The sequence below is a fragment of the Agelaius phoeniceus genome, chromosome 5 (genome assembly GCF_051311805.1).
Source record: "Agelaius phoeniceus isolate bAgePho1 chromosome 5, bAgePho1.hap1, whole genome shotgun sequence".
Classification (NCBI taxonomy): domain Eukaryota; kingdom Metazoa; phylum Chordata; class Aves; order Passeriformes; family Icteridae; genus Agelaius; species Agelaius phoeniceus.
In genome coordinates this window covers 48,143,082-48,160,581 of record NC_135269.1, presented here as the reverse complement: position 1 = coordinate 48,160,581, position 17,500 = coordinate 48,143,082, and the positions used below count along the sequence as shown (strand labels likewise).

General features: G+C 35.5%; 1 protein-coding gene across 12 annotated transcripts in view; it reads right to left on the bottom strand.

Annotated features, from left to right (window-relative positions):
- FOXP2 (forkhead box P2) overlaps nt 1-17,500 on the bottom strand; it is a 405,984-nt gene that overhangs the window by 49,740 nt on the left and 338,744 nt on the right. For 7 of the 12 annotated variants that reach the window (XM_077178951.1, XM_077178952.1, XM_077178953.1 and 4 more), the window contains 5 exons: nt 12,910-13,047; nt 11,530-11,727; nt 9,865-10,033; nt 5,198-5,411; nt 3,488-3,592 (listed from right to left, as the gene is read on the bottom strand). In XM_077178951.1, coding sequence (XP_077035066.1) covers nt 3,488-3,592; nt 5,198-5,411; nt 9,865-10,033; nt 11,530-11,727; nt 12,910-13,047 — 824 coding nt within the window. Of the gene's footprint in view, nt 1-3,487; nt 3,593-5,197; nt 5,412-9,864; nt 10,034-11,529; nt 11,728-11,877; nt 11,929-12,909; nt 13,048-17,500 lie in introns of all 12 variants that reach the window. The other 5 variants (XM_077178958.1, XM_077178957.1, XM_077178959.1 and 2 more) reach the window with 5 other exon arrangements.

The window sequence follows — 17,500 nt, the reverse complement described above, 5'->3', positions numbered from 1 at the left end:
GGTCATCATTTTACAGACCAAAAAAACCCAACAATGCACTCTAGGTAGGAAAGTACATAATGTTGTGTATCACTTCACAGCTGAAAGAGGGAGAAAAAAAAGAACCAGCATTTTTTATATGGCACTAATTATATTTAATTAAGTTATGTCTTAACATTGTTTTTTTCTGTCATCCTGACCATGATGCTTGGTCACTATTCTTTGTAGACTTTTAAACATGCCCCATATATAAACTGGAAAGCTGGCCTATCCTGTCTGTCATGATTTCTTTTCCCTTGTCTCTACAGATGAAAACATTACCAATCTTTGTACTGCAGCCTGTGTTGTGTTTGCTGGCGTCCGCCACATGCAGGTTAAAGAACACTTGTCTGCTGGCTGGAATGTTGTATTGTAAACCTTCTGGTTTAAGCACAATAACTCAAATCCTTCCTACTCAAGCTGACTTAGGACTGGTGGAATGATAATTAATTTTGCAGACAAAATACCCTAAAGTTTTGTTATATGTTATTGCATTCTGACATTTAAAAAACTATCATGAAGAATAATGTTAAATGCTTCGAGAGATCTATTGGTTTCCTTACTTAGAGACCTGAAAATGGTTAGTTTCTGTCAGCACTTGTTTCACAGCAAAGTTCCAAGTTTTCATAAGCATTTTGACACTTATTGAATCATGTCAGGGCCCAAAATTTTCTTCAAGTCTTGTCATCTTTTTTTCTAGCTATGTAATGACATTTTCTGATTTGTCTTTAAATGTTGAAGCATTTTTTAAGCCAAAAGCTGTTTTTACTCAGTAGTCAAAGTGATCTTGCATGCATGAGCACCTATAAGTTAATACCACCTTACAAAGACAGAAATATAAACCATGGGTTTTTGTGTCTGTAGTTGAGGGATACCAAAGAAAGCATATGGGTTTAGGTTTTGTTATAAATACAGAAATTTACCGTGAAGAAGATTCACTGTACTTTCTTAAACCATTGCATATGTTTCCTAGCATTAATATAGTTTCACTTAATGTGAAACTTCTTGAGCCATTCAGAATACCTGAAAAGAACTGTAGCTAATTGGAATGTCCTCAACGTACTTTAAAAATATAAACAATTCCAGTTGGATTTAAAAAAAATGGTGAGGGTGAAAGTGGCTTTTTGTAGCTTTAAGTCATTTGTTGAAAGTTATTTGTCACTTCACCCTAAATCATTTCCCTGATTAGCCAAGTGAAGCCAAACCGGTCTTTTCTGTCCTAATCCTCTTTCTTGGAGCCTCTGCTTGTTTTTCTTCTTTTACATCAGGCTTCTAGGTAAACTATTTTCTGAGCAGAAGTTGCAGGTCACTTCATAAACCAGGCACTCTTCAAAGTTGTCATAAGCATATTACAGAAATACAGACTACTAGACTGGGATAGAGTACCTTATTAATATTTCATTTTGGTACAATATACTTGCATTAACTCTCTTAACACAGGTATCATATTGTTTCAAGTCAGAGAACCTGAAACATTGCAAAAAAGATTAGACTAAGAGCAAAGCCTTGAAAACTACAGCCATTAGTCCTGTCATCCCCTATAAAGTTAATGGGTTGGAAAAATGGTCAATCTTTGGACTAAAAGTTGATATTTAATTGAAAGAAAATGTTTTTTAATTGTAATGGGGATTTTGCATTAGCGTGAACATGAAAAGGTACTAAAAGATCTAATGCAAGGTTATGTATTGATTTCCATCTTAACGCTAGTATAAAATGAAGAAATATTTCTATTTCATAAACAAACTCTCCTATTCAGCATCATGACTTCTTATTTGTTTTAAGGGCACAGTAAACAGACTTGAGTGAAAAGAAGAAATAACATAATATTCTAGGACAGCTTGTGCTGATGTATAGGACAAAAAGCCATGACACTGCTGTAAACCCTGATTGCTTCTGTACCAGAATTATCAAGATGTTATGTGTCACTTCCACATTTTCCAGGGTTATTTGGTTGAGGAAAGCAAGAGCATCTGTAAACCTGGCACTACACTGCCTTAATCAAAATGGTTTTACTGATCATGGATTATAACAAGAGACCTGACATAATGGATGTGCAAAGTCTGCCCAAAGAATTAGCATCACTATAGGCTAGATGGATGGACGTATTCAGGAAACGTAGTTTTTCTTGAAAAGGAAAATGCTTAAGCTAAATGAGTTTAAATTCTTATTATTAATAATACTTAGAACACTACATTGAATTTGGGAGATTTCATTTTCCTTTTAATACAAACTTATGTAAATCAGGTTCTTTTAAATCCTATACAGTTTTCTTTAATAATAAGCCATTGTTTTGACATTCTACTTAATACACTAATAAACAAAAATTTGTCAGGAGTGATACCTACATACAATTTGCAAGTCAGTGTAAGTTACTTAATTTAAAACTGAAAGACAGAGAAAGCATTGCAAATACTTTATGAATAGTATTGCCATAATTCTATTATAAAAGTTATTGTAATACTGAGCGGGTATGGTCTGCTGTTAAGGTGCTTCTGTTATATACCCTGTAGTTTGCCATTTGTAAACACATCTTTTGATGTTGCTGCCAACATCCTGGCAACAAAGCAGTGCAATTTCAAATGAGCTAATTAACTTAATTGTTGATGAAGCATGAAACAGTTCATTCACCCTGTTAGCTGCACCATGACAACATAAGAGTCTCAGCCCCCGAAGTTACTCATCTATATAAGCCTATCTGTAGCTTTCCATTAAGATCTATTGCATGCCAAATGGGTATGGCTCTTCTAACAAAGACCAGTCCATAATGTACATAGGTAGCAAATCAGTGCTGTTGTTGAAAATTCAAATGAACACAGAAATACTAGTAAATACTTTGAAATAAATAAAAAGGAAAAATTGCAGAAACCCATTGCAGTCTGAAGCTGCAGATGAAAAGGAAAAGCTGTGTCACTTCCTAAATGCTAAGATTTAGAAAATAGCTGGCTAAACCAAATGCTGAAAAAGCAATGACATCACTTTTCATTCCTGAAAGGTGCAAACCCACCTGTACACTGTGGGTTTTTTATGTATCTTGTGCACATGCAAGAATAAAAGCAAAAATAGATTAGCAAGTAAGAGTTAAATGGTCATGCTTAGGCCTTTGTGCTTTTTTATTTATACTATACACAGTAATTCCCACTTCACACAAACTGTCAGAATTTAAAATGTGCTTTTTCATACTCCTACTATCCAATATAAAATCTAAAGCATCTCTTCAAATTTTCTGAGGCTCCATTTCAGTAAAGGATAATAAGAGGATTAAACACTGTGCTATTGAAAGGCCTGCAAAAGTGTTCGACATGAAAGAAAGGATAACAATTTGACCCTCTGCCGATAGCCTCGATTATCCAGTTGCATGAAATACACACAAAAAAAATCTCTGATATGGTTTACAGTAAAACTTTGTTTGCCGTCTTTCACTTCCCCTTGCCTTGAACCATTTTGTACCAACAAATAAAAATCCACCTACTTTAAAAATTGTCCAAAATCTTCACAAACGCTTTCACAGCCAGGCCATTTGCAAACTCCATGACCATAGAGAGTATGGGAGGCCCCAGTCTCCTCATGTGACGAGCTGTAGCAAAAGAATAAGGCATCAGATTCATCTCAAAAGCCATAATCGTTGGAGGCTGCTAGCGCCTGTCAGGTTACGATCAGTGACAAACAGGTCAAAACAGGTCAATTTAGCTCAGAGCAGTCAGAAAAATTTAATCGTTCTATTGAATAGTTCAACTGCCAAGGCTAGATGATGTTCCAATTAGAGAAGAAATAGAGCCAAAGATGACTGTTAATAAAGGATGAAAAAATAAGATGACTGTATAATACCATATGCTAATTATGCCATATGACCTTGGTGTAACATTTACCTATAAATAAAAAATACACTCAGAAATGATCAATTCTGAGTATAAATATTGAAGACTGACAGTCAGAATTTCTGAATATTGTGAATGTTCAAAATAATATTTGAATTTTCTGTTCAATGTGTATAAAAATAAAGTTGCTTCCATTAATAAATATTTTTGTTCACAAGCATTGCTTTCATTAACTATGTGGCTTCATAAATATCCCTAGCTGTACTACATGCCTTTTTCTGGAACCTCTGCAATTGTTTCATCCATGATGAGTTATCAAAGAAATTCAGGGAATTATTCCATGGATGTAGGTGACATACTGAAGCAAAGAACCATTCTGTGAGATATAAACAAAAAAGTGATACTAACTAAAAGTACTACTACAAAGGTTTTGAGATTTTTAAATAATACAAAATAATGATTGAAAACTGCTCTCACAGTCATATGAGCATGAGAGAGACTTAAATCATAGTCTCCTAAATATTAAAATAATTAAATGGAAAATTTTTTGAAAAAACAATTACTTCCAATTTAGGTTATATACATACAATTAAATTTCATCTTATATTGAGATGTAGTATATCTCACTACAGTAATATATTTAATGGTAAGTGTTACAGATATTACATACTCTTGTATTTAAACCATTACTTGAAATTAAGGAACAGTAAATAATATCTGCCAACGTGTCTAAAAATTATTTTAATTTCATCCATATGATGGAATTCCACTGTATTACACTAACAACATGGAAAATTTATAGGAAATATGTCAACTTCATTACTGTCATGCATAAAAGACAGAAAATTTAGTGGTTCTTTTCACAAGAAATAAACAACATGAGAGATGTTTTAATATACTGTTTTGAAGCACTTTTAATATAGACTCTTTGCACTGAATTACAGCCTTGACAACTCATATAGATATACTTTGTCAATGAAACCAGGAGTGTGATTCAACAGTAAGGGCCTGACTGCCAGGTGTGTTAAACATGAATGAAACTATGCACCTACAAAAAGTGCCCACAAATGAGCATTTACACCCCTACACCAGCCCACTTGACTCTGTGATTAACTTTTACCCAAACTACCATAAGTTCATGAGTTATAAAACCACATGCAGGTAATTTTGTTGTGTCTGCACAGTTAGACATCATTACTGAAAATTATGCCCTACTGATAAACAATTCTGGAAGATCAGGTTCCAGATGTCTTAAGTAACCTCTATAAAGTGCTATTTTTTTGATTGGAAATCACGTGACTTAAGATGTTACACAACCGCTTCATGTCAAATGAAAAGCACAGTTGAAATCCCATCAGAATTACCTGTCTCGCCTTGCATTTAGAACTGAAGACTGTCCATTCACTATGGAATGATGAGTTATTGGTGGTGATGCTTTGGAAGTGGTGGAGGAGGTAGTAGAGGAGGAATTGTTAGTAGTGAGGTCTAGCCCTCCATGTTTAATGCCATTGTCTTCCATACTGTGAACTCCAGTCACTTCTTTCCATAACTGCTGAATCTCAGCAGGACTTAAGCCAGCTATAAAATGAAAGAGAGCCCCACTAATATAACAAAATAAAGAGTTTCATATAATGAGCTCACTGTTATTAATGGATTAATGCCAACAATAAAGCTGATGCTGTTTTACCAGCACAATCAACATGTAGTAAAACATAAATTCATAAAGTCATAAATCCATAAATTCATAACCATAAAACAAAAGAGAGCTTAAAATTGCTCTCTACTCCACTTGCAGCCTGGGAACTTGTAGTTTCCAGGATTCATCCTTGGTCACAAAAAGCATGTTGAATGTATTCATACGTATGTGTTACGGTTGTCTGGCTCAAGTTTGCATGAAGTCATGGAAACCTACAACACAATATGCTTCTGCCTGAAGTAAAGACTTCAAAACACAGGCAAGAGAAGGGCTGTGAGCATTCTCTTATCTTGGCACTGAAGATGCAGCTAAGATAGGAAACCAGATTTTGAAAGATGAATAGCTCATCAGAAATATATACAAGTTCTGTCAGTGCCAGACCTTGTAAGTTTGACATATCACTTTTGAAAAATACTGATTAAATGCAGAAAAGAATATGAGGCCCAGAGATCTCGTGATTTCAAAGCCAGGTTCTTGAGGCTGACATGGTTTGTTCCAGAGGTATCTCAAAATCTGTCTTCTCTATTTCATCTAAACAACCAAAATTAGGTAACATGGTCATGGTATCTAGATGTACTGGAATGCAAAAGATTCAAAATGCTGATGCTGTTTCAATCAAAATATTGTGCTTTTTTTTTTTTTTTTTAATTAAAGAGCTCACATTTCTGGTCCTGAAAAGTACTAGAAAGCATCTGTTCATTCGGGTTAATAAGATACAGTAGAAAAGTATAAAGACTGTTTTTTTCTGTTAGGCAAATCTATTTATTAGATAATGTTTTATTTTGAGAACATATAAACTCAGACTACTGAATGAGATTCAACAAAAAAATTATGAAAAAAGCACAGAAAGTTCTTTAATTCTTCTCAGTAGCTATCTCACCATGAAGTATTCAAAACTATTAAAATAGATTAGTAGTTATTTACAGAAATATTAATTTCTGGAGGAAGTATTAAACAAAGTGGATGGTGGGGATTTTTTTTTTAATTATGAACCAGCTCATTTTTAGATTACTGTTTTGAGTCCTGCATCTTTACCTTAGATACCAACATCCATTGGCAAACTCAGATAAGGAAAAAGTAAAAAAGAGTTGATTGCGAGACCTAAAACTGGACTTTATACCATATTTGTATAAAAAAAACCCTTGCTTTTTAGGAAGCTAGCAAAGAAGCCAGGCTCTAATTTATTGCATTAGAGATGGGAGTGATGGTAATACTGGTTGTAATTGTTTAATGAAGGTAAGTAATTACTGCTGAGTTCATGAGGTATGTTCCAGCAACACTGCAAAAAACCCACTTTAGTGTTGTAAATAACAGTTACCTGCAAATGTAATCACAAATCAAAATGAAATAATGTATTCATTTAGGTGGCATGATAAACAAAGTACATTATTTACTTTAAAGTCTTCCTCCCACTGTTACAAAAATAAACTAATTCTGTACTGAAAAAAAAAACCAAACCCAAGAATAAAAACATCTGTTTCGGCAATCAGATACCATGTCTTCTAGTGAGAGGAATTTAATTTGAGATCATCAAACTTTGGGTGCTGTGTGAGCTGAGTAAGAGCTGCCCCACAAGCCGAGTGAACACAGGAGGGCTGGGAGCAGCTGCAGCCATGGCCTCTCCATGGGCAGGGATGTCCTGCCCATCTGGTCCTGCCCTAGCTCACCTAGGGCTTTTCTAAAGCAGGAAGAAATTTCTAGGCTCAGGCTGGTTAACTTCATCACTTCTTCAGAGGACGCTGAAAGGCTGCCTTTTAGGATAAAAGGATTACGGGCAGGGACTTAAAAAGTATAAAGTTAATAAGCGGATTTGTAATTAATTGTAAATTATGGCAATTTTGTGGTTTCTGTGTCTAAAAAAGTCCAACTCTCTTTTTACTAGAGGCTTGTGAAAAGGCTGACAGACATTTCAGTCTGGATGTAAAAGTAGGGTAAGTTTTAAAGTTTCGTTGCCTGTGACAACCCTTAAAATGCCCTCCCCACAATATATTTAAGGGGAAAGGATCAAAAAGAGGACCAAGAGTGGAATAAAAATTATGAACTATAATAAAAAGGTCAAATACTGATTTCCTATGAAATTTACAAACACCAAGAATTTGGGGATTTTAATATTACTTTTGTAACTCTTTTAACTTCTACCTACTCTATTTTTATGTTTCAATAAATGTTTAATAAAACCATCACTTATAAAAACCATCCATTTTTCCTTTTCCAACATGGACCAATCAAGACTTGGGGTTTTGGTCGTTTTTTGTTTGTTTAGTTTGTCTGGGGCTTTTTACTGCTGTGATTTACAGTTCTTTGCATTTAATTAGCATCAATACAACAATACATGGAAATAACTCACAGCAAATCACTGGGTTTGGATACAGCATAGTGAAGACCTGGTCACAAAATAGATGCTAAAACACCTATTGCATCTTATTTGTGATACCTGACCATGAAAAAAATATGGGAAACACTCCTGTTCTTTAAAGGCAGAAATAATACTTGAAGAAAATACTGTTTAAATATGCAAACCTCACAGATGTACTTGTAAGATGCATGTTTTCACACTTTGCTAATAATAATTTGTGGTTTATAGGACTCTTTATGACCAATAACTTACAAACACAAATACGTTGTAACTGTATATGAATATATAGTTACATGGATGGCTATATATCCATATATATTTTAACTATAAAATTTTGTAATTTCTTATTTCTTTATTACCAATCTTTTTTGTTGTGAGTTCAGCTGGACTTAATTCTTTGAGTAAAAGAAAGCTCTTTAAAAGAACTGTTTATTCCTAAGGACTATTAAAAATGGGTTTTTTTCTCTGTTTTTATACTAGCAGATGAATGAGTGTTGCATTAAAAAATGAATATCAATGCAATTGGGTAAGAGTGCTGAGGGAAATCTATGGGGATAGCTTAATGTGAGGGAAAACCTGAGGAATTCCTCTAGCAACAGATGGCACAAGAGGAGATTGCAAAAGGTAAAGCAGTTCAGAGGGAAGCTGTGTTTCATGCTTTTTTTGACTCTGGTCCAAGCCAATCCTACAAAAACAAGCATTACCAGTCTCTCATCTCCAGATTTATGAATCAACTTGTCTCCCCACTGCTGTTCTATTTGGTGCAGTAGGACTCGTTTTCCTTGTAGCTTTCATGACTTTAGAAATGCTTGTGTCATAGCTTTTATACACAATGAAATTAATACACTTTTTTGTAATCTCTGATTTTCTCATTGTTTTGGTTTATTTTTTGTTTGTTTTGGTTTGGGGTTTTGCGGGTTTTTTAGATCATTGTCTATATGCTGTGTACTCTGCTTTTGCTCATCTGATTTCTGAGGCTTTTATTTCAAAGGAAATCAAAGGAGGAACAAGTTACATGCATAAACACCCATTAAAAATAATGTTACCTGTCATGAACATAGCCTAAACAATGCTCATTTCAGGACTGGGGTATCAGAAATCAGATTATTGTATAATTTTTATGACAGACACTTAGCTCAACTCTCTATGGTAAAACAAACAGAGACACATACCTCACAGGTTATAGACAGAGTCCCCTAGATGGGAAGACTGACCTTATCTTAAAATGTAAGCAGCATTTATCTCCACGCTAATTTATGTTTCAAAATTGTGTGCCCTATTTTCTTTCAAGCAGTAGAGTTTGAGGTCATTTTCATCATTGAGAAATCCTGATCAAAGTGACAAAAGGAATTTTTTTTTTCAAAAAGACTTTACAGTTATTTGTCAGTCAAAGTTCATTACTATTGGAAACACCACCTTCAAAACTTGTTGTTCTATTTAACCTATTTAATACAAAGGAATAGAAAAGAAAATAAATCCTAAAGGCTTGTCCCTAAATTCACTTGTCATAACTTGATGATTCAAAGTGCTTTTCAATGCCAAAGACTTTATTTTCTTAGAAGAAAAAGAAAAGAAAGTGAGCTTTTGAATGGCTTTAATATCACTGTCGAATGTATTTTTTACCTGTTTGTTTATATTAAATGAAATGACATTTCACTAAATCAGATTTCAGTGATTCCTCAGAAAAAAGCAACGATGCTTGAATTGTGCTGCTATTAGAAATTGTTTTCAGCACACAAGCTCAATAAATATGCACCTTTCATTTAGGAAAAAACACTAAAAAGCTGTCTTTATTTTTCCAAAAGTATATGCTACAAAATTTATCAGCATTCAGAAAATTAGGTAATATGGATAATAAAGTTTCAATTACAAAGTATGCTTCAGTGTCATAATGGGAAACTTCTGAAGTTCAGATGCAAATGGAATGGTTAAAAAGTTGTGAATTTAGAAATTTCTCCAATCATGTATTACTGAAATACCTTGTGGCAGAGACTGGACAGGAAGAGCAGACTGGCCAGGTGGGATGGAAATGAGTCCCTGACGCTGAAGGTTCAGCAGATGTTGCTGCTGCTGAAGTTGTTGCATCTGGAGGAGCTGCTGCTGGAAGACAAGCTGCTGGGCTGCCAACTGCTGCTGCTGCTGCTGCTGCTACAAAGAGAATGGGGGGAAAAAAAGAAAAAGCAAATGCAGCAAAAAGTAATGTGTGCAGTGAAGGCTAGAAAGCCAAAACCATAAAATCAGCTTCTTTCTTTTTAAACTCATTTATTAAATAATAATGCTATTTGTAGAATACTCAGGCAGTGAAAGTGCTTGAAATTTTCTATTATATTCATTTAAGCTATTAGGTTTTAGGGGAAATGGCAAGATACACTTAACGACACACTAAAGAAAAGGGTCAAGAAAAAGTCTATAACAGCTGTTCCGAATAAAAAAAAAAGCTCAGCTCATGGCAGATGATAACAAATTTATCTATGCTAAATGTATAACTTTTTACAGCAGCCTGTGATTTGAAGGCACTCTTGTTTTTCCAATTGACTAAGTTTGGTCTGCAGTGGCCCATGAACATGGTCTCCAGTGATCTATTAGTAAACTGGGATGTAGCCTTCCTTTCCCCGGCCTGTTAGCTCACTCTCTTTTCATGCTGGAATATATTACAAGGAGCATGGCATTCAAGGCAACGAAATGCCCTATTACAGAGCAAAAGTACAGGTTCCAGTTTTGTGAGGCATTTCAAGACAAACTTGAGTCTACAAAGACTCAGGAGGGTATGAGAAGGCAGTCACACTTCAGAAAAAGACAAGCTGCTGTGGAAGACCTTTCCTTTCTAGTTTGGGGAAAAGAGAAACTTCTGATGCGCTCACTGGAAAACAGACTGCATAATGGAGCAAGTCATGTGGATTGCCCAGAGCCTCCGGAGAAATAAGGGAGCAATTTCTATTCTGTAGTTGATGGCTGTCTGAAATTCTATTCACAAATCCAAACAGAAACAAAGCCTCAGGAGGTCACAACTGCTTCCTCGACGTTTGCATAATGGGCAGCTTGAAGACAACGTCTAGGATACCTGCTGATCAATTTAACTACTTCAACATGTTTTGTTTGTATTCTGTTTATATTTGATGCAGTTTGCTGACAAGTGCAAGCTAGGCCTGAGAAACCCACTTGTCAGGTTGATTTATGAGCACATCAAACTGTAACTTTCTACTCGCCACTTCAAACCTACAGTAGCAGTTCATTAATCAGGGGCCTATGACTTTGAAATCTGTGCTCAATCGCTCTTTTTCAGCCATGGACTAAATTTGCATGCTCTCTGAGCTGTGCCACTGAGTAAAGTAAGGCTCCTTCCCAACACAGATTGCCTGTGAATACAAGATAATCAGTCCAGAGTCCACCACAGTTTGTTCTTTGCACACTCAGATTCATTAGCGGACATTAGACGACAGCAGGACTAGACTGCTCAAATCCTGGGCCTCAGAAAGGGAAGCAGGAGAATTATACCAGCACTGCTATTAAGCCCAGTAAAAATATAAGAACAAATCTTTGATAGCTGCATCCTTGCTATAGCAAAAGATCTAAACTGGTCTTGCCTTTCCCAAGCTTCTTACAGCTCAGACTAGAGCGTATCAGCTTAGAGTCTTAGCTCCTACCTCTTTTGCTTGCTTTCCTGGATGCTGCTGCTGCTGTTGTTGCTGCTGCTGCTGCTGCTGTTGTTGCTGTTGCTGCTGCTGCTGTTGTTGCTGTTGTTGCTGCTGTTGTTGCTGTTGCTGCTGCTGTTGCTGCTGCTGCTGCAAAAGCTGAAGATGTAACTGCTCTTGCTGTTTCTTGTAAAACTCTTGTAGTTGTTGCTGAATAAACCATTTTGACTTTAATAAATAAAGGCAAAAGTTTCAAGTATTATAAATCTCCTAAACTCTTCTAGATTGGCATATGGTAGCGTAGCCATTAAGTATCACCTCATAACAAAAAATGTGATTTGAAGAGGCAGATCTACATACATTTTTTTCCAAGGCGGTTCTGAAATTTTCCAATGCAGATTCCAAAATATCCTAAACAGAAGGGTATAGAAAATCTGTATTCTAAAGGGAATGCAAGAGCCAAATTAACTCCTCAAATAACTATACCTAAGTTCCTTACATGTCCTATATAACAAATCTGAAGCTGCACTCATCCACTCGCAAGAAACCTACAAGTCACTAAGGCCAAACAAAACTGTCTGCTTCTGAGGGGAAAAAAGTAATTAATCTGTCAATCTGCTTAGCAGGATGCTGGATTCCCAACTGAAGGTGAATTGCCTGTAACAATCATGGTACTGGATATTAAAATGTTTAAACATACATTTCAGTGACTGAGCTATGACTATGACAAACAGACACATCATTTTCTGTATGACAATTAAGCATGCACCCAAAAATCCACTGCGTTACACCAAGGCACTGATCACTGACACTATCATTATTGTATGAATAACAAGTTCACCTATTTTGCAATTAGCTGACAGATTTTGTGCTAAGGAAACAGCAACCTCCTCCTCCTTTTTAGCCTTGTCTGGGACAAATTTTTAGTATGTAAAAAAACAAAACAGAAAACCTTTTCCCTTGATAAAACAAGCTGTTAAGCTGAAATTTCATAAACTGCATACCATTTATGTAACTAAAGGGAGCACTACAATGTTATGAATTTTAAAGCAACAATTATCTACAACTCTATTTGCACTTCCTTTGGCAGGTCTACAATTAAAATGTGCCTAAGTGCTTGAAAATTTAAACATCAATTTGTTTGGTATTTGTAATGCATCTGCCACTGCTGCTGTTGCTGGTTTTAACATAATATTGAATGTTTCAAAGTGCGATTTCACACTTCTGCAATTGAAAAAAAAAATAAATTTGGAGACTGAGAAGTTTCATGTTTATTTTCATTCTTTTTGGTGTAAAGAGCAATGAAATATTACAAAATAAGACCCATAAAATCTGGTTGGCATTTGTGTGAATGCCCTGTGCTAACAGTCCAAAGCAGGTAACACACATTACCTGCTGCAACATAACTGCTTGCTGCTGCTGGAGAAGTGCTTGAAGCTGCTGCGGGGACAACACTTGCTGCTGGAGAATCTGCTGCATTTGCTGAGGGGTGATCACCTGGGGAGTCATCATGGCCACTGACACAGGCACCTGCACAGGGAAAGAAAGATATCATTGTCAAACACGTTTTACTTTGCCTGCACCACAGCAATACATCTTTTTTATTTTGTACCAAAGATGGACCATAATTTTTTACATAGTATTTATCACTGTAAAGTTCCAGTTCCAGTCAGAATCTGTTATTTTAAAGCCACAGTACTGTGGCACTCTATTTCCAGAGGCATCAGTTTCGATCAGGCTCAAGCTTTATGTTTCGCATCTCTTATATATTCCTGCAAGAAATTTAAGCATGGGCTAGCAGAAATGTGTATTTAAAAATAAATGATCACATGGCAGGGCTCTCAACACTTCATAATCAATCATCTTATCAAGTGTCATAATGTTACGAATAGAAAAATCTATTAGACTGTTTCAAAGGATATGATTAAGGCAGACAGAAAAATAAGTATCTTTAAGAAGTAAATGTTTTCCACAATAAAGAAACTTAGCCTAAAATTTTTTTTTGCATAATAAATCACTTCAGTAGAAGAAAAAAATTCTTGCTCAGCTAGTCTTTTAAGAAGATCTGATTTATACAGGAATAAAACCATCATGGACATATCAGAGTACACAGCAAGGACTGCCACCTCTGCCACCAGAGTCACCTGGTCTCTGCAGAGAGAATCGTGTTCTCAGCATTCCTAACTGAAAAGTGAAAGCTGGGAAACCTTGGCATTAGATAATTAGTTTTTCCACTAAACTCTAAGAATGAATTTTTGTGTAGGTGCTCTTTTGGACATGGCTTTATTTTCCACTTGTTATACAGTGAGATCAAGTGTCTGCAAATGCACAAACAGCCACACACCCACCTCAGCAATATACATGTGAGTGGGAAAGACCCAGCCAGTACGTTTGATTGTGTATGTGGGAGAGAAAAGTCCTATGGAAGAGCCTGTGGCAGGCACACAACGTGAGACCATTGCTCCAGCTACCCAGGACACAGTCAAACAGCTGTCAGCAAGCCAGGCTTTCCACCCAAAAAAAAGCAGCCACACGCTTGTCTAGCACAATTCAAATACATTTTCTGTATATAATAGCAGCTGGCATATAAATACTGCTTTGTGAGATGTTGTGGGACATTCCAGTCTTCTGTAAATAAGCAAAAATAATATTATTAATAATAAATTCAATAATGAGCCAATTTTAGGAGGAAAAACTCTTCTAATGTTTCTATTACTTGAATTACCAAAATTCTTGGTTAAACCAAAAGACTTTATATAAATGAAACAGAGGAAAAAAGAAACACAAATTCACTGAAATTTACTTTTTGAAGAAATTACCTCATATAATATTACACAGAATACCACTTTCACACAATTCATCACAGCATAAACTATGGTCTTAAATCACTGACCAATTAAGAGTCTGAAAGTAAACATATCAGTCTTTAATAAAAGTCTGATAATCTTTTGGCAAACATCAAATGAATTTTAAGAATAAAAATTCTAAAGGTTTTGCTCTAAAATACAAATGGAAAAGACAAACCAGATTTCCAATCAGAAACTTGTGGGGAGGAATTTAAGCTCATCTATCCCTGTACTCCTTCCATTATCAACAGAATAAAGAAATCCTGAGGGCAGTATATCTGATTTAATTTAGGGATTTATTTTAACATGGAACTAAGCCCACACTGTGGATGTGCCTTCCTCTCTCTGTGGAGTGCAGACTCACTCTGAGTAGACACCTAAATGTCAGATGATTAATTTTGGTTGTTACGCTTTGTAACATCTAGTTTTGTAGCACTGGAAACACCACATACCTATACAATAATGTTTAGCATTGAGTTTAGCAAGTACTAAAGGCAAGACAAACAGATCTTTACAACTTTGGGATGCATGAGCAAAGAATGAAATTCACTGACTAGAGTCACTATTCAATTTCCTTGAAAGTCATCAAGAATTTCCTCTGTTTACCTGAGATCTGAATTCGTCTGCTTGTAACAATTTTATCTCAGTGATGCTATTCAACTACCACAGGTCACACAGATATAAGAAGGCAGAGAGGAAGACAGATGCTTTCATAATTAAACTATTACCCTTAACCTTTAAACCCTGAAAGAACTTTGCTAACACTAACATGCTTACTATTATAATATGAATATTTTGATCTAAACTCAGTGAAAATCTAACTCTGAAACTAGCACTGATTTGTTCATACTCTGTGCTAAAGACTCCAGCCTGTAAGGAGTTTAACAAGACTCACAGTACCACAAGAGTCCTGTATTGCTCAGTCTGAAATACAGACTCCCCTCCACCAGGCATATTTGTGTTAGCTTTTGTAGTATCTGCTCTGAATTTACCTAACTGTGTACATGCTCTCATACATGGAGACATGCCTGCTTTGCAATACATTTTAATGGCTTTTCTGACAAAATTTGTTTTTCCTGTAATTTTCAACAGTTCATCTGTATAAGCTAGAGAACTAATATATCTGTTTTTCAGGATCATAGACAGAAGCATGAAAAAAACTGCCAGTCAAGACCATTATTAAAAATACAGATTTATGTAGATAATATTACCTTTATAAGAATTTCATTGATTGATACATACATGTGTATCATACCTGATACATATATTCTTTCCCACAGATAAAGGACAAGGCATTTTGAAAACTGCTTGAAATTTACATCAGCAGAACACATTAAGCAAATAGATTTCTCTAATTGTCATTAGGTAATATAAATTGGTACATTTCACAGTGATACACCAGACTGTGCTTTATTTCTTATTGGCATAATGCTAGTGTGCTATCTGGGCTGGAAGACTATCTGAAACCTGCTATTTTATGACCAATTATATGCATTCGGTACATTTCTTTGATTTAATGTCTGTGTTTTCCAAGATTTCTGATCTAATTTTACAAAAGTGTAGCAGAGGGGCAATCTCTGACTCTTTTTCATAGAAATCTCTCAATGTATCTAGAATCTGTTCAGGTAGATCGACCCAGTGAAGAGATAGGTTTGTTCCTTTCAGCAGGCCACAGACTCCCCAAAATTCTTGGTTAAACCTCTCATGAAAAATTAAAGTGACAAAGTGAAACACAATTTATAACCGCAACCTCTTTGTTGTTTGGCATCCTCAAAGACCCTGAACTCCTAACTGCCATGAAGATGACTGGGTATGCAATCCTACAAAACACAATGGGTGGGACAGCCTCTGAAGAACACATAAATCTGTTGGCCCCATGATGGATCCAGATGGAGGGTCCATTATATTTTGAAGTTCCTCTTGTTTTTGTTGCAGGCTATCCCCCATTTTTTGGATTAGCTTGCAAATCTTGCTAAAAAAAATTCCAGATATCTAAAGAACAATTTTTAACACATCTAAATGGCACTTCAGGCAAGAACAACTGTAAATTGCTTTATTTCTGCATGTGAATATACAAATTAAAGAAAAGCTATGGCTTGGAATGAAAACATTGATATTGGAAATTAGATAGATGAACATGGGTGAAAAAATGAAAACAGAGCTTCTTTGAAGAATAAAAAGTCTGGGTCTATCCCAGATCAATTTAATAGAGAAATAGTGGAGACTAAGGCTGTACATTTAACACCACTTTTTTGTTGTACATCAAAAATTCAGCTTTAGCTGTAAAGGGGCTTGCCAGGTAAACACTCATCGATTGTCCCTGTGAACTAATTGATAACAGGAATCACAAAAATCTATATATACTTGTTACCTATAAAATCATATTCTTAATGGCCAAATGGACAGGTAGCCTGCACCTGCAATAAGCTTTTGCATTTTTCAGAAGCTTTAAAAAACTGTATACATATTTTCAAGAAGTGTTGACCAATCTCACCAAGTACAACCAGCAAAGACACACTATTTTTATTCCTAGTTCCTTCTATTTTGAAAGTCAGGTACTGAGAATGAAAACTGCAACAAATCCTTCCCTTAGTTTTTAGTGATTTTGAGGAGAGTCACAAAATCACATATATTAGTCATATTCAGAGCTGGTTTAAGGTAGGTAGGAATTACTTCTTTGTTACAGACAGAGGAAACAAGCCACCACCTTTAAGCAATTAATCCAAAATCACATCATATTTTAAGTGACAGATCTGAGAATGGAACTGTTCCATAAGACAAGTCTCTCTGGCTTATTGAAAGATGTGTAATTAAACGTTTAATGGAGAATCTTTCTGTAAGATCCTCCTTTCAAAAATAAATGTAGGTGTGAAACTACACACAGTACAGAATCCGGCTTTTCAGTAGGAAAGAATAATTTTAAAAGATGAAACTACTGCATTCCTTCTCTTCCCACTTTGGTATACATGTAGAGTGTCTACCATAACAATAACCTTTTGAATCTTCCTGGTTCTATGACATTAAAAAGAGCTGAGAATAAACTGGGTGGTATTTGTAAGCTGTTCATAACTAGAGAACAAGAATACATAATCATGCCTCCACACTGACAATATATACTGACCAGTTTTATGCAGTTT